The sequence below is a fragment of the Herpailurus yagouaroundi genome, unplaced genomic scaffold (assembly GCF_014898765.1).
Source record: "Herpailurus yagouaroundi ecotype Mexico unplaced genomic scaffold, PumYag 199, whole genome shotgun sequence".
Classification (NCBI taxonomy): Eukaryota; Metazoa; Chordata; class Mammalia; order Carnivora; family Felidae; genus Herpailurus; species Herpailurus yagouaroundi.
In genome coordinates this window covers 15,963,232-15,986,132 of record NW_024412430.1, presented here as the reverse complement: position 1 = coordinate 15,986,132, position 22,901 = coordinate 15,963,232, and the positions used below count along the sequence as shown (strand labels likewise).

Below are 22,901 nucleotides of genomic sequence, written 5' to 3'. Positions count from 1 at the left end.
CAGAGAGAGGGAGACACAGAATCCGAAGCAGGCTCCAGGCTCTGAGCTGTCAGCACAGAGCTTGATGCGGGGCTCGAACTCATGAACCATGAGATCATGACCTGAGCCGAAGTCAGATGCTTAACCAACTGAGCCACCCAGGCACCCCTAAAACCTGCTGCTTTTTAAAAAAAGATGCATTTAGAACCTATGACTGATTAAAGCAGGTATCAGATAAAAGCATGGATAATCCTCAGTAATAGATAAGCTAAAATGTTTTAAATTCACATAAGCATTGTTTGCTTTTGTTATTTTGTAGGAATTTTCATATCTTCCTCAGATAGTTTTTGTTTGTTTGTTTGTTTGTTTGTTTTACATAGTCTCCATGCCCAGTATAGAGCCCAACATGGGGCTTGAACTCATGACCCTGAGATCAAGACTTGAGCTGAGATCAAGAGTTGGACACTTAACTGACTGAGCCACCCAGACACCCCACAGATTGATATTTTTAATGTACGTTTTTTTTTAATGTTTATTTTTGAGAGAGAGAGAGCGAGCATGAACGGGGTGGGGGGGACAGAGAGAGATAGTGACACAGAATCTGAAGCGGGCTCCAGGCTCTGAGCTGTCAGCACAGAGCCCGACGCAGGGCTCAAACTCACGAACCGTGTGATCATGACCTGAGCCAAAGTCGGACGCTTAACCGACTGAACCACCCAGGCGCTCCTACAGATTGACATTTTTTAAAGGATATCTTCTTCCTAAATATACAATGAGTTACAAATGCCTTTAAAGCAGTGGTTCTGAAACATGGCCGCAGATAGAATCAGTTGGGGAGACTGAGTGAGTGCTGCCCCTCTCACTGATTAGGTCAGCATCTTTAGGGTGGGCATCACTTCTTTTTAACGGTCGAGATTTCAGTGGGCTGCCACTGTGTGGCTGAGGAAAGGCTGTGTCATTGTGGAGAGAGCAGCTTCAGTCACAGCTAAACACAAGGGAGCTTCATTTGGGCCTGATTTCTGATTTAAATACTGATACTTCAAGTGGGCAAGGGTATATTGTGAACTTAACCTAGCAGTTAAAGGCACTGAATTTTTATTAGCCAGTCGTACTCTCTTTGTTCTAAGAATTACATGATGTTCACATTTTCATGTTTCTGAAATTATGTTATGACCTGAAATTAAGGGGGGTGTGTGTGCACAGGCACAGGCTCATTGTAACATTCCAAAGCTGTACCTGGAGCAGGGTTCTTAAAACCCAGTATTCATCAGAAGTACCTGGAGTGCTTGTTATAGATGTGGAATCGTAGGCCAGTTTTGGCCCTTGTGTAAGGACCTGGGTTAACCAGCACCCCACGTGATTCTGAGTCACCAGGTCCTTGGACTTTGCTTTGAGCAGCCATTTTCAAAGTGTGGTCCTCCCCACCCCCTCTACGGTTGTATCAACATCACCTAGGAGCTACTTGCAAATGCTTGTTCCCAGACCCTTCCCTATACCTGGGGACCAGTAGTCTGTATTTTTTCCTGCACCCAGAAATTCTGATGTAGGATAAAGTTTAAGAACCACTGTTTTCAGAAATACTGCTAGTATTCCCATACTTCCTTGATGGTAAGAATCACCTAGCATACTTCTGAAGACACAAAATCTGCAGCACCTGGGTGGCTCAGTCGGTTAAGTGTCCGACTTCAGCTCAGGTGATGATCTCATGGTCCGTGGGTTTGAACCCCTTGTCAGGCTCTGTGCTGACAGCTCAGAGCCTGGAGCCTGCTTCAGATTCTGTATCTCCCTCTCTCTCTGTGCCCCTCCCTCACTTGCTCTCTGTCTCTCAAAAAATGAATAAATATTTAAAAAGTTAAAAAAAAAAACTCCACAAAATCTAGGTTCCATCCCAAATCTGTTGAATTATAATTCCAAGGGGGGAACATTCCAAGGGGACACTGGATATTCTGTATATTACCAAGCATCTGAGGCGACTCTTACGTGCAGATAAATTTGGGAAGTAGCAAGAAGGAAAAGCCAAGGCTGTGCCAATTCACTGTCTTCCATCCCCCATTTAGGAGCTGTCTTTGGGTTTTATGTTCATTATAAGATTTAAATTTTCTAACAGCCTTATGAAATGGATATTGTTTTCAGACCCATTTTACTGAGGAGAAAACAGGTATTTGGAGAACTTAAAAAGCACATCTAGGGTCATATCGATAGTAAACCAGAGAGCCGGGACTCGAACCAGGAACTTGCTGACACCAGAGGTTTGTTCTTAAACTGTTCTAAGGTTTGCGTGCAAATCCTCGTCCTCGTTGTTACAGTATAGTGCAGCCTTGGTGATAGACACTTGCCCAGAGGCATTCCTTGCTTCAGAAGTGAAGAATTGCCAGCTGTAATCCCAGCCTAGCTTGGCAGACTCTCTTCCCCACTGTCTGTCACCATGAATTGTCCCCTCCCACAAGGCCACTTGACCCCTCATCCGTGACCTCTCTTTGCTCCCTCCTGCCTTTGCTGTTGTAGTCAGTGTACCTTTACTGACGAGATTTCCCCATCACCTTGTCTTCCAGTCCTCTTAATTACTCTTTCCTTACTTTTACCCCCGAAAGAACCGCCCTTGCTCTTTTCTAACAGTCCCAAACTCAGCCATGCCTCAAGACTCTTGGTCTGGTGTCTTCTGGGAAGTGTCCCTGACCACACCAGGCCTCAGTGAGCTCTCCTCTCGGGGACTCACCAGGGTGCTCTTGGCACGCATCCTTTATCTGGTCCCCAACGAGGAGTGCCCTGCGTAAGCATCATCATCTTTCATTTAGATGAAGCAAGTCGAAGGCTCTCAAGGCACGCCTCGGTTTTTGGCTCAACAGTGGGAGCAGCTAAAATATCTGTTGATCTGTAATAAAGTCAATCTAGCTAAACAAAGATCCACAGAAAATGAAGGTGGATGTTAAAAGTGAGAAAGACAAGTAGTGGAACTTAATGGGAGAATCTGTGACACAGTTACACTGACTCACGTGACCAGTTATTGGGTTTGCAAGGGTAGATGAATAAGGATTATCCCTTAGAATTTAGTTTGTAGGACTCCTCCCCTCTCTTCCAAACCCAGAAAAATCCAGGGAAATCTTGTTTGGTGGGGATGGAGTGACATTGGCATTGGGGGAGCAGGTAGAGGTATAGTATAATCTTTGTAAGGGGGGAATGGCTTTTTTCTTTTTGTTAATTTCATTGTGGTCATCATTAGAGATGATAATGTATTTTCTTTAAAAAATGCAATGGGTAATGCCTATTCTGGTTCCCTTCCAGATGTTAGGGCAGCATAGCGTTTTGGGGCAATAGCATCCTAAGAGGTGACATGAGACAAAGTCCTGCATTCTGGAGCCTAGACCTGGAGGAACATGTCCAGGTACCTCTGAGCCAGGGGTCAGGACCAACACTAGGGAAAGGGCGCCACCTACTGACCAGCCATAGTCAGACTTTTTCCTACCAGGAACCTCCTGTCGGGTTTGGCTCAGAGGAGGTGTCCAAAGAGGTTGGCCCCGAGGGCCTGGGAAAGTTCTCTGCCAGCACCCGCCATGTCTCATGGGGAAGTTCGTGAGGATATAGGCACACAAAGTATGGTATTCCAAGTTTACCTCTTCTATAATAATCTCTATCATGAAAAGAGTTCTCCCTTGAGGAAAAGTTATCAGCAGCCTTGGTGCAGAAAACGATAGAACTAATATTTGGTTGGTTGAATACTGTTAGGTAAAGTTATGGTTCTACCACATTGATTTCAAAGACAGCTCTATGGTTGAGGGGTTGACGGAAAAGAGGGGGAAATTTAGGACTTAATTCTGTTTTAGAAGGGTTAGAATCTCTTTAGAGGCTTTTTTTTTTAATTTTTTTCAACGTTTTTTATTTATTTTTGGGACAGAGAGAGACAGAGCATGAACGGGGGAGGGACAGAGAGAGAGGGAGACACAGAATCGGAAACAGGCTCCAGGCTCTGAGCCATCAGCCCAGAGCCCGACGCGGGGCTCGAACTCACGGACCGCGAGATCGTGACCTGGCTGAAGTCGGACGCTTAACCGACTGCGCCACCCAGGCGCCCCATTTAAAGGCTTTTAAAATAGAAATTCATAGACGGGTATTAAGGAGGGCACTTGTTACGATGAGCACTGGGTATTGTATCTAACTGGTGAATCCCTGAATTCTCCTGAAACCAATATTGCACTGTGTGTTAACTAACTGAAATTTAAATAAAATATTAAAAAAATAGAAATTTGTTTCATTTAAAAATGAAGCCTTCTTCTCTGCCACATTAGTAGTTGGGGCATTGACACCGGGAGAGTGTCATTACATATGTGGTAGTTGCAGGACATTGACTGCAGAGAGAAGACACTGGCAGGTGATAAGCTATTCAGCTTCCGGCTCCTCATCTAGGGGACGGTCATAGTCGCTTGTCCCCTCCACATTCTGTCGGGTCAGATAGGATTTGTTCCCTTCACCAGGAAAATGCATCGAGGACACATGATGCTAAGTGAGAGAGAGGCCACTTCCTAATCAGGTGAGAGCCAGAACTCGACTCTTGGCCTCCCTCGGTGGAGGGGTGTCTGAAGGAGAAGACGCTTTGAAGGAGCGAGGGTACAGAGGGATGGGAGAGTGTGGAGGGGCTGTGAGGGAGGAGAAGGCAGTGTTCTCCAGCAGCCAGAGGACTTCACAGGCTGCGTGTTGACGCATTGGCTTTTGGGACTTCCTGCTTTCACCCCTAGCACTTAATCCCTAGGGAAATTCCAGCTCTCCGGATGCTGATCAACAAAGTCACATGACACTTAGCTCCCCATTGAGACGTGCTCTCAGGAGGCTTTGACCTAACCAGGAATGAGAGGAAGAGGGTGCGCTTCTCCCGGAGGACTAGGACTCAGCACTTTTGGGGTGCCAGGTGCTGGGCTACGTGCCTCCCACACGTGAGTTCCTGGATGCTCCCTCTCAGTGAAGGAGCAACAGCGTCCTCTCGGAACTCGCAGGCTGTCCCAGTGGTGGGAGTGACGGGGCTCAGATCTGAACCCCGTTCTGCCTGGACCCAGAATCAGTGATCTTTTCCGGGTGACATTCTAAACCTGTCATGGTGGGATTTCAGAAGTTGCTAGCGGGATTATCTTGGAGCTGGAGGAGCCACAGAGGACCCCAGGACCTACGTCCGTCTTAGATTTAAGAGGCGCTCCTGCACTGTGATTGACAAGGATTCCCTCCTTTCTTTCTTCTCCCCCTTTTTTTTGTTTTTTGTTTTGACTAGAGATTTTGTAGCTTCCTCAAGGTTCTAGACCACCTTAAATGGAAACGAAATGTTTACCTGTTGACTTGAGTGTTACCCACATGGGCGTGCGTGTGTCAGTTTTGCATGGAGCAGGGAGGTTGAACCAAGGGTAGGGACATAGGGCTGGAAGATGGAGGTTGTCTGCAGAACACGGGACTGGAAGCCAGGGGTCCTCAGTTCTAATTCCGGCTCTGCCATTGATAGCAGCAGCAGCAGCAGCTGATAGTTGAGTGCTTACGATGGGCTGAGACCTTCCAGACCTTTCATACGTATTCATTCACTTAATCCTCATGACCATGGTAGGGATAAGTACTATTATCATTCCCATTTTACTGCTAAGAAAATTGAGGCACATAGTGGTTAAGTGTCTTTCCCCAGGTCACACCAGCTAATAAATGATAGGAAGTTGGCTTAGCCTCAGGCAGTCTGGTTTACTACATTAACTATTACATAATGCTGTCTCTACCTTGTGTCAGTTAACCTTTCCGGGCTTTAGTTTTCCCCGTTGAGAAGTTCATGGGTGTTTGTTTGTTTGTTTGTTTAATAAATATTGAGCTCTAAGCTTGTGTAGGACATTACAGATCAGGTAGAGATGGGAAGGACCATGTGCACAGACTCCTTCCCCACCTCCCGCCACGCCCCCAGCCTACTCACACCCAGCGCAAAATGCAAAGGAGAGGGGGTCCAGGAAAGACTGCGGGAGAGGCTGGCTTTGGAACTTGATCTTCAGGCCGGGTACTGGTCCAGAAAGGGCATCACAGGCAGAAGTAATTGGGCAGGGGACACTGCCAGAGGGAGCGAGGCCTGCGGTTAAGGAGTCACATCCAGGACCATTCATATCTCAAGTAGTGTGTAAGTCACCTTTGTGCTGGGGACTGAACAGATGCCACAGACTTGGGACAGGCAGGATGGTGGGGGTGAAGGAGAGAGGAGGTGGGTGCGGAGAGTGGAAAGTTTAAGTGAGAGGGTGACAGTGGCTGGCAAAGGAGGACAATTTGGTCGCTGACTTCGTCAACCTCAGATTCCTGTGGACTCTGTAGGCAGACGAGTTTGGCCAGAGTTAGTGGATTTATTTGGTTGAAGGTCAGAGTAATGATCTTTAGAGGAAGACGATGATGACAGTGACGTGCCAGGCACCCTCCCCTCCCCCCCACACCCGTGTTCTCTCTCATCAGCACAAGACTACTCCACATTGTGTGACTTTCATCTTAGAGGATTTTTTCCTTCCGCGAAGAGGCAGCCTCGCATAGTGCAGACTCTGAAGCTCGAAGACGAGGCTCAGGAGAGGAGCTACTGACTAGTTTGGCAAGGAATTTGATCTTGCTGGGCCTCGGTGTGTGCATGTGTTAAGTGGGGACAGCACTGCCCACCCCATAGGGCTGTCGTGGGGATGAAGTGAGTTAAGATATATAAAGTGCCTGGCCTGAGTGAGCGCGTAGGAAACGGGGGCTGTTCCTGATGAGTAAACGGAGCAGCGGAGAATTGGGCCGGCGGGGCTGAGGACGCACAGCTGGGCGAGCTGGGGTTCAAATTCAGGCCCTCCTGGCCCCAAGGCCTCCGTACTGCCCCTGGGCTGTGTTGGGGTGAGAGCGGGCGCTCTCGGAGGTGAGCAGGAAGGGAAGAGGGTTGTGGGAACAGCATATGCAGGTGGCAGGAGGAAGGACGGGATTAGAGAGCTTCAAAAAAGTCTTTTCTGGTCTTCTGATTGTTCAATTAGAACGGCCTCACTCTAAAACCTAAAATGTCTAGAGCTAAGTTCCTGTGATCTGTGGTCTAGCCATCTTCCCTGTTCCCGCCAGCTAGCCCTTGCTAGAGGATCATAGAGAGCAGGGGAGATGGCCGCAAAGAGCAGAGGTGCTTGATAAGGCCAGAGGCAGGAGGGTCAGGGCCTCCTTGGCGCTGGGCCGGGCAGAGGGCAGGTGTCAGGGGCCTGGTAGGAGTCGTTAACGAGGTTTGGAGCGAATCTGCTGTGGGAGGGAGGGGGAGTGGACAGAGCTCCAGAACACGGGGGCTGGGGCGGAGAGTTACGGGGGCAGGAAACTTTGTTGTGCTGTGGATGCCCTTGGGAGTCTGATGAGCTTAGGGACCTCTTCTCAGAATAAGGTGCCCAAAATAAAAGACATGGGAGTAACAGAAGGTAGACACTTGTATCTCCAGACCCTTTGGAATTCGGAACTCCTGTAAAGACACTTCCAGCTTTAGGAAGTGGCTCTTCTGTGGAGACTCCGTCCTTAGAAGCTGTCTAAATCCTCTAAAGCTTGTGAACCCCAAAGATGTACCCAGAATTCTGAAGGAGTCCGTTCTCTAGCTTCAGACTGTGGCTTTAGACTTATCTTCAGGTGGTTTGGAATCCTGAAGCATAGAGAAGTTATGTAAAACATCAACATCACCACCCCCATTTGCTTATTTCAGAAGGATGTTGGCAGAGTGAAAAGTACTTTGGAGACTTTATGTGCTGATGAAGTCCTCATAGTGTTAAAAAAAGAAATTCCACTGAGACCCCAGGGGCGAGCAGCCCTGGGTTACTGACTCATTACAGGAGGTTCTTGGTACGTTCCACAGGCTTGCAAGATGGCGGATGTGCTTTCCTATGGGGCTGGATCGTTCCCCTCACCCCCCATGTGAGCGTATTTGGGGTTTAAATTTACAAGTAAAATTCAGAAAATCACCACGGGCTCTTTTTGGACAAGGCAGAAGGCAGGATGGCCCAGGGAAGATTTGTTGGGGCACATACACTAGAAAAATGAGTTTTGGAGATTTTCTCTATCAACCATTTAATCAGAAACTGGCCGAGCCTGCCTGTGAAGTCATCGTTAATACAGCAGAGGAAGATTTTCCCATCAAATAATCCCATTTACTGTTCAATTACGACTGTGTACTTTTTCCCAGGTCACAGGAGTGTGTCTATAGGAAAAGAGCTTTTCCACTCCTTGCTACTAAGACGTTGTCTGCTCCTAGATACAAAATCATCATCCCAACTACATCCATTGTTGGAAACAGTATTTTGGGTTGGCCCTGTGTAATGTGAAATGAAGAGAGAAAGCATGTAGCTGAATCCCGATATGGAAATCCAGACTTGAAAACATTCTCTGATGGTTTGGCATCCGTGGGATAAATTGGTCATAGTTCTCAACAACTCAGATCAAAGCCAAATGCTGTTTGCATTCAGACAGTGATTCAGGGACCATGTCTTATTTGGTTTCTTTGAAAATAGAGCACAGACATTTTTTCATACCTTTGAGAGAAATCTTTTGGCCGCCAAATTTGCGCCTTGTAAATGTTATTGTACCCTAATACAAAGTTTTTACATCTTGTCTCAAATGTCTCTTTCGGAGTTATTCCACCATCCCCGGAGCCGAGTGGCTTGTTGCAGTGAAGGTCTCCTGATGTAATGTGAAGAGAAAAAATATAGGCCAACTGGTAAAGATAAAAAAGACATGCGAGTAAATAAAACACATATGGACAGTCTACTTGCAGAGCTAAAATGTATATGAATGTGTATGCAAATCAGCCATCCAAACAGAGATCTAGGCCGGGCCAGCCCTAGGCTCGGTTACCGAGTAGCCAAGTCTGTTCTCTGTGGCCTCTCTTTGCCCCTTACCTGGATATTTTCCCCAGCACCTCCACCCCTGTTCTTTCTCAGTCTTCCTTTCCATCCTTCTGAACCTGTTAGAGAAGCAGAAATGCCCTGGTTTCAGGACCCAGCTCAGGACCCCTCCTGATGCCTTGCAGTCCCTTGCTCTCCGGCTCTCCCTTCAACCATGTGTGTCCCCTGTCCCTCTCCTGCGGGCGGCACTCATCCAGGAGGAGCCCAAGGCTAGGTGAGAACGATTTAGGTGACCCTTCTTCGATAAAAATTGCTAACGCGTAGCCAGTTCTTGATGTTAAGGAACAGATTATATGTTTTGAAAATGATTTTCCAACGTTGTTTTGTCCACTTAACAGACCTTATTCAGTTTCTGTTGTGCAGAGTGCAGTGGCTTTGGTGTCATGGGAACCATAGGAGGGCCCAGATGTCAGTGGAGAGGGCAGGGGTCATGCACACAGAGTGACGGTTCAGAGATGAAGTAAGCTGATTTTATCTTCTCCGAGGCGTATTTCACGCACTCAGTGTAGCAGACACTGTTCTAGGGGTTCCTCAAATATCAACTCACTCAGTCTTCAAAACGAGGCTCTAATTCTATTCCCATGTCCGTTCCTCTTCTGCAGACGGAGAGAGAGGCGCAGAGGGTGACGTCCCCAGGGTCGCCTGGCCAGTAAGTGTGGAGCCAGGACTGAATCTCGGCAGTTTGGCCCCAGCATCCACGTCCTTAAAGCAGCTTGATGTGGTGTCTTCAGCTTTAGGACGAGTGTCAAATGCAGGACCCAGACGGGGTCTGATTTGAGGGTAGGATCCACTCCTGGTGAGCTGGGCAGGGCAGAGAGGGCTCTGGGACAGAGCCCCTTCACCCTGGCTACCCATCATGGTCACTGGGAAGTTAGAGTCCCGATGCCCGGATCTCATCCAGGCCATTACATCAGAATGTCGGGGAGGAGGCCTGGCCAGGTTCGTGAAGGGCACTCCCGGGCATCTGAAGGGCAGCCATCGTGAGAGGCCAGTGCAGGGAGAAGGAGCTCCAAGTGGACCCCCCAGAGTGGGCAGGAGCTCTGGAAGGCCGAGGCGAGGGTGGCCAGGTGCTTGGTGGGGTGGGAGGAGGCAGAGAACAAGGTCCCCGCTCCTTACTCTTTCCCTCTTCTCCACCGCGAGGCTCTGGGGCTTCCTTCTTTCTCCTCATTGTCCTCCTTTTTCTTCTCTTTTTTTTTGTTTCCTAACTCCTCTTTCCTCCTCTCCTCCTCTCCTGTCAATCCTTTACTTTCTCCTTTCCTGCATCCCCCTGCTGTTCTCTTAGTTCCTCCTTCTCCTGCCCACCTCTGCCTTCCACTTCATTGCCTTTTGGTCATTTCACTTGACCTCACCCCTCTTCCCACGGGCAGATGGGCAGAGGCAGAGATGTGGCTTCGGGTGAATCTCCATGCTCATTTGCGGTGCTCCAGGGGCACAGAGGGAAGGCCTGGGATGTGTAGACCCAGTTCCCAAATAGTCCATTTCACGTTTTATCCTGGCCAGGGCCGTATCCCCTGGGGACCTTGAGCTGGTGGCGCCTGGCCCTGGGGCTGCTGGGAGAAAGGAGAGCTTGGAAGGTGTTTTTGTTTTCTGTTGACGCTGAGACCGATCACCCTCAACAGAGGGGCTTAAATGACCGGATTCACATCTCAGGTTTCTGTAAGATACAAGTCTGACACGGGTGTCGGTGAGGCTGAGGTCACACGGTGGCAGACTGCTTTCCTTCTGGAGGTTCTAAGGAAGACTCTGTTGCATCGCCTTTTCCAGCCTCCATTGGCTGCCCGAGGTCCTTGGCTTGTGGGTCCTCCCTCCATCTTCAAAGCTAGTAACACGGCATCTCCCTGGCCCTTCCGCGGTTGCACCCAAGTCACTTTCTCGGACTCTCTTCTTCTGCCTCCCTCTTCCACTTTTCAGGACTCTTGTGGTTACGTTGGACCCACTTGGATACTCCAGACTTACCTATTTTAAAGTCATTTTATTAACAACTTCACTTCCATCTGGAGCTTAATTCCCTTCTGCCCTCTAAGCTGACATATTCACAGATTCCAGGGATCAGGATACGGGCATTGTTTTGCAGTGGGGGGATGGATATTATCCTCCCTACAATAGAAAGCCTCGCAGAGCAGAAGAAGTGGACAGTCAGGGTCATTCAGTGTAGACATAAGAACAGAAGTTTGAGGACTTGGGAGAGTGTTCAAGGCAGGTTTTGAGGACCTATAGGAGTTTAGCATCACTTGGAAGTGTCACATAACTGGCCGTGACCCATTCCGTTCGTACAGTATATTTTATTTGTAAGTTTTACGTATAATTGTGTTTACCACATATCTCATCAAAATGTCTTCCAATAAAGCGGGACTCTGTGGGGGCAGTAGAGTGTTGTGGCCAAGAGCATGTGCCCTGGAGCCATAGGGAGCTGGGTTCTAGTCCCACCACTGCCACTTCTTAGACTGAGATCCATGAGGATTGAATGAGATCAAGAGTCTCAAGTACTTTACCTCAGCCCCTGGCACATAATAAGCTTCTGGTAACTATGAGCTATTATTATTGCCATAATTAAGCTGTGTCTTAAGCTTACAGCTTGTAACTTGCCACTCACCAGTTTCTCCTTAATGACCACTTCTTGCTGGAAGGAAAATTAAAGCAGCGGAGGAAGAACATTTCTGACCTGTGCAACCAGCTGAGATAGCATCTTATTATCAAGCTCAGACTGTCTAACTGCTGGCCCCGAAATTCAATCTAGAATCTAAGGACTCTCTGCTCCTCCCGCTTACAGCAGGAGCCCCACATGGCATCTATGGCTGAGTTTGAAATGACATTTGGTTACAAAACACAAGACGGAAAAGCACGGGGGCTGGGGGAAGGCGGCGTTCCAGGCTGAACTGAAACCTTCTAAGGTGATTAATAACAACAGCAATAACAGAAATGAGCGGGACTCAGAGATGCCTGGGAAGTCACTTCTATGCAAATCTGTCTTATTTCTAAACGTCATTCCAGGAAAATCTTGACTCTGTTTTATCTGGGAGTGAGATGAAATCCAATTTCAACAGGAATCTGGGAATGCACACACTTCCTATGAGGTGCTGAGTTCTGGGGCTGCATTTGTTAGCCAGTAACAGGACACGTAGAAATGGCCTGGTTTTCAAGGCAGTTGTGTGACAACCAAGTGGATTAGCTACTCTATCTGACCTGCAGAGGTTGACCAGCTGGTCTGAAAGGGGGCATTGTGTAATTACTGGGGAAGTGGAATGTCTCTTGTTTAATATTATACTGACCAAATGGTAGGAGGATCTTGAAAAGAACATGAGCCGTCATGTTAATTTTTTTAAATTACCAGGCTAAAATGGTATCACAAAAACTATTTATGACAGGTGGCGAGCCCCTTTAAGTTTGTCTTGCTTGTCTTTGCGTCCTCTGTGGTACCGTGAACACCTCGGTTGCTTCTGGAAGTTGTTGGCAGCTATTTGTTTGAAAAAAATAAAAGGGATCTGCTGGCTCCCACAAGTGAAACCGTGCAGAGGTCAGAGATGGAGATCAGGCAGGGTTCCATCGGAGCTCTGGGTCTGTTTTCCGCTACCTTCTCCACCCTGCCCTCACAAAGTGCCACCTTCCTTGGCAGGCTGAGAGGAAAAGAGCTTCGTTTCTGTTTCTCCACAACCCACAGAAGAGGAGAGCCCCTTTCCGGTGGCTCCCTAGAAAGGGGAGAAGCCACATTCCTCAGAAGCTACCAAAGAACTTTCCTGAGAATGTCTCATTGGCCCAGACTGGGTCATCCGCCCATCACTGAACCCACCCCTGCAGCCAGGACTTTCTCCTTCCCATCGTATTGGCTCAAATTAGGAACCAGTCTCTGGCCAGGGGAATGCCTGATTGGCTTAGGTCTGAATTTATGAGCCGTACAGTTTGGCCAGCGGGGAGAGATTTCTCTCAGAGTCGTGAAGCCCGTTCCTGGAGCCGGGTCTAGGGGAGTTCCTGTGCTGCCGCCTCTATCAGGAGAGGAAGCCCCCGACTGGGGGTGCGTGCCGGCCAGTAGCGCAATTCCCAGTCAGTCTGTGCAGGAACTCAGGGAGCAGAACCGAGGTCCTCAGTGGTTCGGGAACCAGCCCACGCTCTCCCAGGAAGGGGTAGAGTTAGCATTTCTGGTCTTGCTGATTCCAGAGTCCACCCACCTTCCGGCACACCACCCTGCCTGAGTGAATGAACCGTCTGGTGGGAGCGGGCGCCCCGCACCGGAAGAATAGTAGCTTAATGGTTATCGCCCTGAAGCCTGGGCATTCCCCTAGGAGCCGGGTGACGCCAGGAGGGTAGGTCACCCACCGGTCTCTGCCTCTGTTTCCTCATTTGCACAATGGAAATTGTGCTGCATCGTACCTCCCTGGGGTGTTGTGAGGGTCAGGGAAGGAATGCAGACAATGAACTTGGAACCTTGGTCCGGCCTGAAGGGAGTCGGCACCTTACCCAGGGCAGGTCTGCTTAGATGCTGCTGCTCATTTGTCTGGTGGGCGGTGACACGGACTCGTCCCTCCTCTCCAGCGGCAAAAGGAAGTGTGGATGGGTGTGAAAGCCCCCCCGAGTACTTCAGGGTCACGGGGACTTAGACCTTGTAGAAAATTTCCGAGTGCCTTGAAACCCCCTTGCGGGTAGGTGTGTGCAGAACCTGAGGTGAGTTGGGGAGGAGTTCGAAAAGCCACCGAATCAGTTTTCTTGTAGAGCTTAATTCTGTCCTCCTCGCTTATGCTAATGATGTCCCACCGCTGTCTTGCCTTCTTGGCCTCCTCTTGTTTTGAAACAATCCATCTTCCTCTCCGCACCCTCGTTCCATGCTTTCCCTCTTTTTTTCTCCACAGAATTTAGTACATAATATATATTTTTTCCCTTTGGCAGAATTCAGGGTGTGATGCAAATGACCTGGTTTGGAGGCACGAAGGAGGTGTGGGGTGTCAGCTGGGGAAGGATCATTGGGGCAGTGCAGGGGGGGGCTCACCCCCTGATTTGTAAGCATTGCTTACCCAGCGAGTTTTCTTTCCCAAGAAGAAGCTTCAGTTGACAATGAAGAGCCTTGGGGCACAGAAAGAGAATGACAGGTGTTTAGACTCTCCTGGAGTAGTGGAATGATCACATGGATGCTCCAAGACAATTGTCAGTGCTGTCCACCAAGTCTCAAGGTAGAAAAAGCCATTCTTTTGCTTCCTCATTCATTCATTCATTCATTCATTCATTCATTCACTCATGCATGCATACATTCCCTTAGCATTAATTACCTACTAGTGCTCACCAGTATTGCTTGGCCATGAAAGGCTTATGAAGAAATGTAAATTCTACCTGTTAGAAGGCACTTAGAGAAGGCAGGTTATGCATAGATAGCATTACGATGAGGTAATTAATTTTATATTAGGTATCATATAGAAGTGGCCAGTGTGGATTTAAGTGGTAAAGAGTAGGAAACTGGCTGCCTGTGGAGTATTGTGTATGTCTACAAACTTTATTTAAAAAGATTTTCTAATGTTTTTATTTATTTTTAAGAGAGAGACAGAGAGTGAGCAGAGGAGGGGCAGAGAGAGAGGGAGACACAGAATATGAAGCAGGCTCCAGGCTCTGAGCCTGATGTGGGGCTCGAGCCTACTAACTGTGAGATCATGACCTGAGCAGAAGTCAGACACTTAACTGACTGAGCCGCCCAGGTGCCCCTTTAGTCTTTATTTTGGTAAGCTCTTTGTCGATAGATGTTAGCAGTATGTCAAGAAATACCCTGTCAACCTTTGCAGAACATTAGATGCATCTGAATCAGGTTTGTATAAAATAGGAAGAAAAATGTTACCAATTAAAAAGAGAGGAAGAGGGACTATATGGTGAAAATAATTCATTTGGTCAGTCGCATGTGGAATGATACATTTTAGACTCTGATTTACAGTTTTGAACTTAGAAAGGAAAAGAGGTATGATGCCATGAATGTGGTGGGTGTAAATAATAATTTCCAAACATCGCATCGCTGTTGTGGAAGCAGGAGAGTCTGGGCTGACTGCACTTGTGGCAGAATTAGTAGAAAGATCAATTTAACAGTTTCATTATGGTATCGAGCACTGATAGCATTCCGCTGTTTGTACTGTTCGCTTAGGAAGGTAAAATGGAAATTTTCCATCTGACACATTTATTTCCCCTCTTTAAGTTGGCAAACACTGACTTTTTCCACTGCTTTTCTACATAACTGGACTCTTGCCAGCTCCCGTGTGTGTGTGTGTGTGTGTGTGTGTGTGTGTGTGTGTGTGTGTTAATAGCTAGGCATACTGTCACTGGGGCTGTTAGCTCAGCTTATCTGCCTTTGGGGGTTAAAGCTTGTTTCTCTCTATAGACACTTTACAGGAGTGGAAGTCTGATCATAGTTCTTTGCAAGTTTGTAAATGGTTTGCTGTCAGATCGCTCAGACGGACACAAACAACAGTTCTCCTGAAGGTTCGCAGTTGTTAGGATGTTCCCTCCGAGAGTCCACTGTGTTCCGCTACTGTAGCTGTGAGATGGTGAATGTTCCTATTTTGTACTCCTGCTTGGTGTGAGCAGATACACGGGATCTTTTGTGTCTCTCTGATGCTGGTTCTTCCACTTGCAACAGTCTTCTTTGCTTATTAATTCTCTTACCCCTTCCTTTTTTTTTTTTTTTAATGTTTATCCATTTTTGAGAGAGAAAGCATGAGCAGTGGAGGGGCAGAGAGGGAGGGGGACACAGGATCGGAAGCAGGCTCTGAGCTGAGAGCAGTGAACTTGATGCAGGGCTCGAACTCAAGAACCGTGAGGTCATGACCTGAGCTGAAAGTTCAACCGACTGAGCCACCCAGGTGCCCCTCCTTTAAGGTCCGGCTGAAACAGCCAAGCTACTGCCTGTGGCATGGAATACAAAGTTATTCCTGGTCCTCCACACTTAACTGCGCTTCTCTGACATCGATCACAAGATGCCTTACACTTTGTACACGTGCAGTGTGCCTTGCACACATTCATAGAGTTGGCACTATTATTTTGCAGGATGGCATTGTTGTCAGGGCTTGGGGCTTCACGACTGCTGCACCTGGCACTGCCTCTCACTCTGAGTGTTTCCCGAGCTCCAGCTTCGTGGCTTCCTCTGGGAGACTACTAGTGGCAATCCCACGTGATTGCCACGATGAAGTGCGGTGGGCGGGGCCGTCATTTCTTGAGGCTTTGCTGTATCCCCAGCACTGGGCAGAATGCTTCATGTGACATCTTCCCTTGCACAATGCTTGCAAGTGTTCATTCCTTTACCCCCCCCCCTCCCCCCAGCCCCCACCATCCTGGGACAGAGTGCTCACTGAATATTTCTCAAATGAATGAGAACTGGACTGGAGCTGGCAGCAGGGTTCTGTCTGCTGAGTCAGCTGCCCTGAGTCAGCAGTTGAGAGATACATACAAGCTTGTACGTATCTAGATCTAACAATCTAGTTGGAAGATACCAACTAGATTGTAGTTCCCAGCTCTGGCTGGAAGGGCGTGATGCCTGACCATGATTGAGAGCTTATGGGGAAGGGAGAAGGTGTCATAACTGCACTACACTATTTCCTTTCCCACCATTTCTTACTCTCCCCTCCCCCTGCTGACCAATTTAGTCTAGAAGAGGTGCAGATCTCATTCTGAGTCACTCCAGGGCTTTATTGGGAATGCTGCATTTTTACTATATGCCATGGAACATAAGGACATTGCAGATTACATTCTTGGCCGCAAAAAAAAAAAAAAAAAAAAGAAAGAAAGAAAAAGTCAAGCAATGTGCTGTACGTATTTAGTAGGAAAGGTCTTAGGAATGTTAGAGGCTCATGAAAATCCCACCTAAATAAAAAATGACATTCCCATCCCGGGGCTCTTTATAAGCGAAGAGAATTTTGGGGATCTCCAGGTTGGTGACTCAGAGCTTTCCCAATGTTTTATTTCCATGAGCCATTGATTACAGTAGGGTGTAGCACAGTATTTTTCTCTTCCAGCTAAGCTGTTCCCATCAAGTGGGGGGTTTGGAACCTTCTTCAGACCCCCAGGATACCATATCATGCATGAAAACCATCATATTTAGAATCATGAGATGGTAGGGTTTTTGTTTGTTTTTTGTTTGTTTTTTTTTGTTTTTTGTTTTTTTTTTGCAGTTTCCACCCAGGCTTGTCTTGTTCCTGGGAGCCCTCCGTACAAGAGTCGGCATGAAGAGAATTTCCCGAGACGTATTAAAGGGTCAGTGTCCCCATGGTGCTCTGTGCCTGAAGGCTGGAGTTAATGAGGAAGAGTTTTTTTTGGTGAATGTCAGGCATGTTGCAAGAAGTAGCCACAATGGGCTAGTCAGGGCAACTTCTTCCACTGGGTTTCTTTGTTTTTGTGATGGTGCTGCATGCTTCTATTTTATGAGTCTTTTCTTGTGTGTGGTTGAACCCTTCTGTTGCCATCTTGGACTAGGATACTTGTATTTAAAAGGACATGAAGAACCGAGAGAAACTGTTACATTGACCAAATGACATATCCTAAGCACTTACAAATTTATTTCCCTCCCTCCACTTCTGCTGACAGATATTCTGGTGATTAATATTCTGATGAGTTTGTGTCTTTAGGAGAGGGAAAAAATGCCTTCCCTAAAGGGAGTCTTGAAAAGCAGATCATAACGAGACCTAAGTATTGTGAAAATGGACTTTTTGTGTGTGATGTCAATATCTTGGATACAGACCCACTCCAGTAATATTCTTTCTGAAGTAAGAACGAAATGAAATTTTCATTTGAAATGAAATTGGTTGACAATAAAAATTGTCAGCATTTTATTTGGTTTTCTGGGGACAGTCATTTGTGTACTTGAGGGCTTCTGTCTTGATCATTAGCATCTACTACTTGAATGTCAATTTATATTTGAGCGAAAGCCCTAGAATAGAATATGAGGACTAGTGGAATTCTCAGTGTCACCACAGAAAGGCCTAACTAGAGGGTATTTGTACATTAAATATACCTTGCTTCCCGAGATGGAAGTCTGTGCATCTCCAGCTGTACCACTGAGGATAGTTGGCCTTCTGGGGACAACCTCTTCAGAAAAGCTGGGGTCACAGCCTAGGTGGGGTATGAAGGCGAGGGTATTGAATTCTTAAGGAGAAAGTGCCACTGTATAGATGCACTCACTGTATGCAGGGAGTGTGCCTCCATTTCTAACAGCCTGTTGTTAGAATTTTATATTCGAGTAACATTTCCATTTCTTCTCTGTTTATCCTTTACTTAGAAAAGATGCCAAGGGCGGCCTCTGTGCCTCATCTAGCCATTTTTGAAGTTGTGTTCATCGAATACTGTATATTAGAAGATACTTTTGCCATTTACCACTTTTTAAAAAGTTTTTCTCTCTCCATTTTACTCTTGGGGTTTTTTTTTTTTTTCACTTGTTCTTTACCATTTGACATCAGATCCTGTCGAAAAGCTGACACATTTTTCATGTTAAAAAAAAAAAAAAGCCAATTCAACAAATAAGGCCCAAGAAGGCGGCCGAGTGCCTGGCTGCTGTACCCTGTTCTGGAGTTCCTAAACGCTCAGGCACAAGGGAGGGACAGTGTGTGTGAACGCGTGGAGAGGGAGACATAAGCTCAGCCATCGAATTGGCCAGCCTGGTGACCAGCGAGCCCGTCTCCACCCTCTTCCCTCTCCTCCCCCCCTCCCCGCCCCCCTCCCCGCCCCCCACCAGCGCTCACACTCAGGAAGCAGCTGGCCACAGGCCGGCCCTTGCGCCGATGAACACTTATCCATGCTCCTCTCAGGGCTGCCTCTCCTCCCTCACCCCCGCTCTCCGCCTCCCGCCTCCCTCCCCCTGCAGCCGTGTCCACACTGCGCCGCCCCTGCAGCCCAGTGCGCGGCGCGCAAGGGCACCAGCGCCAGGGCCATTGCCCCTCCCCACCCCCCCACGCTCGCCCGCAGTCGTCCACGCTCGCCCCAGCGCCCCCCCCCCCCCCCCACGGAACCGCCGCCGAAAGCAATTAGCCAGCATCCCGCACCGCCCCCCAGACGCATCCCCCGGCCCAGGGCGAGGATGAGCGGGACAGGCGAGGCACAAAGTCGAAACTCAACTTTTTAAAAACATTTGCGTGTGTGTATGTCTGTGTGGGGGGGAGAATGCGCTGATGCCGAGGGTCCAGCCACCCCCCCTCTGCCTTCTCCTCCCCCTGCTGCCGCTGCCCTCGCACACGCGCGCGCACACACGGCACCGGGGCCGGGTTTCCGCGCACCGTCCCCCGGCTTGGATGGGAGTTTTCGTTTCCGAAGGAGGCAGAACCCGCGGAGCGCGCTGAAGGGCTGGAGCCCCAAGTTACTCTTCGCCAGCGCTGGCCACCGCTGTCACTCACAGGCTGGCAGGGGAAGGGACCCACACGCCTGCCTGGCTTTGTTGTGGAAATCCGGGTTACCTGGTAAGTGGCTACCATAGGAACTTTGCTCGCAGGCGAGAGTCGGGAGAAACCGGCGCTTGAGAGTGCGGGGGAGTTAACGCTCCGAGATACAAACTAGGGATTAGAATTAGTTTTCCACGAGGAGCCAGTGGCGTTTGCGCGGGTTTAAGGATACGCGCACCCCGCCCCCCAAGCCCCAGATTTTCGGAAAGATCTGTTGGCAGCCCTCAATTAGTGATCAAGCCGTGTTGTTGTCAGTTGCCTAAGAGCGCCTGGTGTAGAAGACGGAGAGGAAATCCACAAGGTATTAAAGTTTCTTTAATTAGGAGGAGATTTTGTTTTTGGTTTTTCTTTTGAACAGCAGGGGCCAGAGGGCCACACAATGAAGGCAAGTTACAGGACGCGCGGCTGTGGTCCTGCACGCCACCCAGGAGTCCCCACTGAAGGGAAACTTTGGAGAAGTGAGAGTTGGTGGGGTGACGTGAGGTCCCGCGCGCGCACACACACGGGGCTGAAGCTGCCTTTTCCAGCTCCCACGTGTTTGTGAAGCTCCACCAAGGGCATTTTTTTGCACGCTCGCACCTCGCCCGAGACCAGGTCCCCACTGCTCCAGGAGGCCTTTCGGTTGGGGGTCCTTGAACTTGTCGCTGGGACGGTCCCGCCACCCGCAGCCGCCAGGTCTATAACTATCACCTCCCACGCCGCAGAATGCGCAGACGTACCCAGACGCTCGCACTCCCCGCCGGCTTCGGCTTCGGCTTCGTCACTCCGCGTTTACACTTCTCTGGGGCCGACAGAATGTCAGCACTGTTTGGAGAATGTCTCAGTCTCGGGCACTCTGTCGTGCTCACGGCTCCCGTCCCTGTAAATGACCCTGTGTGTATTTTGCAGTCGGTCGGGGCTGCTCTCTGGAAAGCGTGAGTGAGCACCAGGTTCTCCCCTAGACACACACCTTGCCCCGAGCGACACTTCCAAGTTACTCACTGGAGCTGACAAATCACCCCGGGGACGAGGAAGTTGCCCAAGTGTCTGGAAAACTTGGCCCGGACGGATTTGTCATCCTATGGATGATTCAATTAGGTACCTGGAGGGACACGCTTTGGGAGAAGGTGGTTTCTGGCTTCGCGGGTCGCGCCCTCGACTCGCCGGGGTGTTTGGGAGGAAAGACGCGGAAGGAGACCCGGGGGCTGGGGCACCGGTTCCGTGGGCGCTGCGGCTGGCGGGGCCCGCGGCTGCCCGGGCGTCCCAGCTCGGCCGGGAAGGACATCGCGCCGGTCCCCGCCGCCCGGGCTCCCCGCCTCGGGCCGGCGGCGGCGCCCTTTCGGCCCGGACTTACTCAGGACTGGGTTGCACAACAGGAAACCAGCGCGAGTTTGTTTTGTTTTGCTGCGCTAGCTCGCGGACTGGGCCGAGGGCTGGGGTCAGAGGCGGCCGGAGAGTGGCGGGGTCGCAGCAGCGCACCCCAGCCGGTCCCTGTCGCCTCCCCGCTCAGACCCGCCCCTCCGCTGGGGGAGCCTGGTGACTCGGGCCTGGGACCTGGGGCGGGAGGGCAGCCGGGGTCAGATGAGCGCTGCTCTCCTCCAGCCCTGCCCCAGGCGCGTCTCCCCGTCCAGTGGGTCCCCAGCACCTCTCCGGATCTCGCAAGTCCTCCTCCCGCCTGGAGAGGCCCCCGCCCCTCTGCTGCGTCTTCCCCACCCCGCGGCTAGGCTTCCCGGGCATCTGGGAGGCCCGGATCCCCCGGAGCATCTGAACTCGGGCCTGGGGCCTGGGGTGGAGGGTACTTCCGGAATCACGGGGAGCAGCATCTGTGGGGACGGGACTCTTGTAACTGCGGGCCCCCTTTGCAGAGAAAAGGGCTTTGCACCGCCTGGTCACGTACTTCCAGAACCTCAGTATCTCCGCGGAGTTTGGGTCGGGCTGCGTGGGGGGAGGGATGTACCGCAGCTCCCCCCAGCGGACCAGTTCCCTTTGGGAAAAGGACCGGGGACTATCAAGTATAGACGGTGAACGCTGGAAGGGACCTTGGCGATGGATGGGGTCACCTGTGAACGGGGAAACCGAGAGCCAGAGACTCGCAGGGTTTTGTCCAGTTGCTCACAGGCGGTTGGTACCGATGCCGGACACACACTGCAGTTTCCTAGTTTCCAGCACAGAGAGCGTTTCTTGGCCTGAAGGTGAGCTCCAGACTAATGTGAAGTCTCTGTGTCCCCACTGAAAGCTTTGATGAGTCATGATTTCTGCCTTGGGAGTCAGCCAGACATCCCTTTCCCCCTGTGTCACGTTCTCCATTAGAGCACCCTCTGTTACGCTAAGCTGGGAAGCTTTTTTTTTTTTTTTTTTTTTCTTTTGTACAAAATTGACTTGTTTGGTTTAAATCTTCCCATTTCTCCTCTTGTCCCTCCTCGGATTTTACTTCCTTGGTAACGTGTTGAACAAGTGCGTCCTGCGAAGGTTTGCAAAAAGAGAATCTGCTCACAAAGAAGGCTAGGGGGAAGCTTGCAGCCACGTAGAGACAGGAGTGTGTGATGTTATATATCATGTGTTGCAGTTGGGAACTTGCTGAAGTTTAAGGGTCACAGGCGAATGCACTCCAGTTGCCATTAGTTGTCTGTGGCAGCCGGACTAGACCCTCCAGTGCCTTTGAGAGGAGTAGGGGACAGTTCTTTCCTAGTTACTTTCCAAAAACACTTTTTCTTACTGGCTGTTGAAGTCGTCATTGTTGCTGGAAGGACTTAACAGTTCTTGAGCCTGAGCACTTAAGTCCCAGTGCTGCTGTCGCTCCCTGTCTTCCTGGTTCACGGTAGGCCAGTTGGGAGAGGGCCTCTTTTCTCTGATGCCTGATTCCACCCAAGTTACTTAAGGGTAGTTGGTTTGTCAGAGACCCAATACCTGAGGTCTGTTGTTGGTTTGCTTGGAAGTGATCTTCGTTCCAAATAAGAAAAGCAACCTTTTTTGAGGGGAGGGGGGCAGGTGGGGTGGACTCCAGCGTTCACCTAGTAGGTGAAATTCCTATTGGGCCAAAATAGGCGGGGTGGGGGAGGTTAGGTAATAGCAAACTAACATTTGTTACCATCCTTGCCTTCATTCATACGGCAGAAAGGGGTCTTTCCATTGTTTCGAAAGGGAGCTGAGCGTCCTCAGTCTTTTTTTTTTTCCTCTGAGTATTCTTCCTTGGTAGTAAATTAAATCTGAGGACAATCTTTTCACTTTGGTCCCTCGCGTATTGTAGGTAGTGATCTCTGGAGTTGGAATGTTAGTTTGTAATTCTTGCCGAATATAGATGAAGTACCTCTTGAAGAAGATAATTCAGGAAGTGGCATCCAGGCCACACTCGCTTCCCTGGAGAAGTCATTTTCTGTGTTTCTGTAATTATTCTCTGTAGAGGGTATTAGAAAGAAGGTAGAAAGACGGGACTTGACTCCAACTTTTCACTTGTTTGGTTGCTTCACAGGATCCATTAAGATTGAAAATCAAATTTAAAAATAAACAAGCATGTAGGAAATCTATGCGGTAAAAAAAAATGTGCTGCCCTACTCCGTCCTGGAGGATGAAGCGTATGACAGAATCTTTAAATGACTCTAACCTGTCGTTTGATAAAAGATGCCCCAGTTCCAGGTTTTCCATTTACTCCAGGCAGAGTTGACACTAAACCCATTTT

General features: G+C 49.3%; 1 protein-coding gene and 1 long non-coding RNA gene across 5 annotated transcripts in view; one reads left to right on the top strand and one right to left on the bottom strand.

Annotated features, from left to right (window-relative positions):
- The first annotated feature begins 18,807 nt into the window (after window positions 1–18,807).
- Window positions 18,808–22,901, top strand: part of GLIS3 (GLIS family zinc finger 3) — a 449,362-nt gene continuing 445,268 nt past the window's right edge. For 2 of the 4 annotated variants that reach the window (XM_040449463.1, XM_040449460.1), the window contains exon 1: window positions 19,154–19,264. Coding sequence is in view for 1 of the 4 variants with exons in the window: in XM_040449462.1 (XP_040305396.1) it covers window positions 18,952–19,264 (313 nt within the window). In the remaining 3 variants the exon portion in view is untranslated. Of the gene's footprint in view, window positions 19,265–21,152; window positions 21,418–22,901 lie in introns of those variants that run through there. The other 2 variants (XM_040449462.1, XM_040449461.1) reach the window with 2 other exon arrangements.
- Window positions 19,540–20,852, bottom strand: LOC121013694 (uncharacterized). Its single transcript, XR_005782865.1, has 2 exons — window positions 20,196–20,852; window positions 19,540–20,105 (listed from the first exon to the last, which is right to left on the bottom strand). It is a non-coding gene; the product is annotated as an uncharacterized LOC121013694 (long non-coding RNA).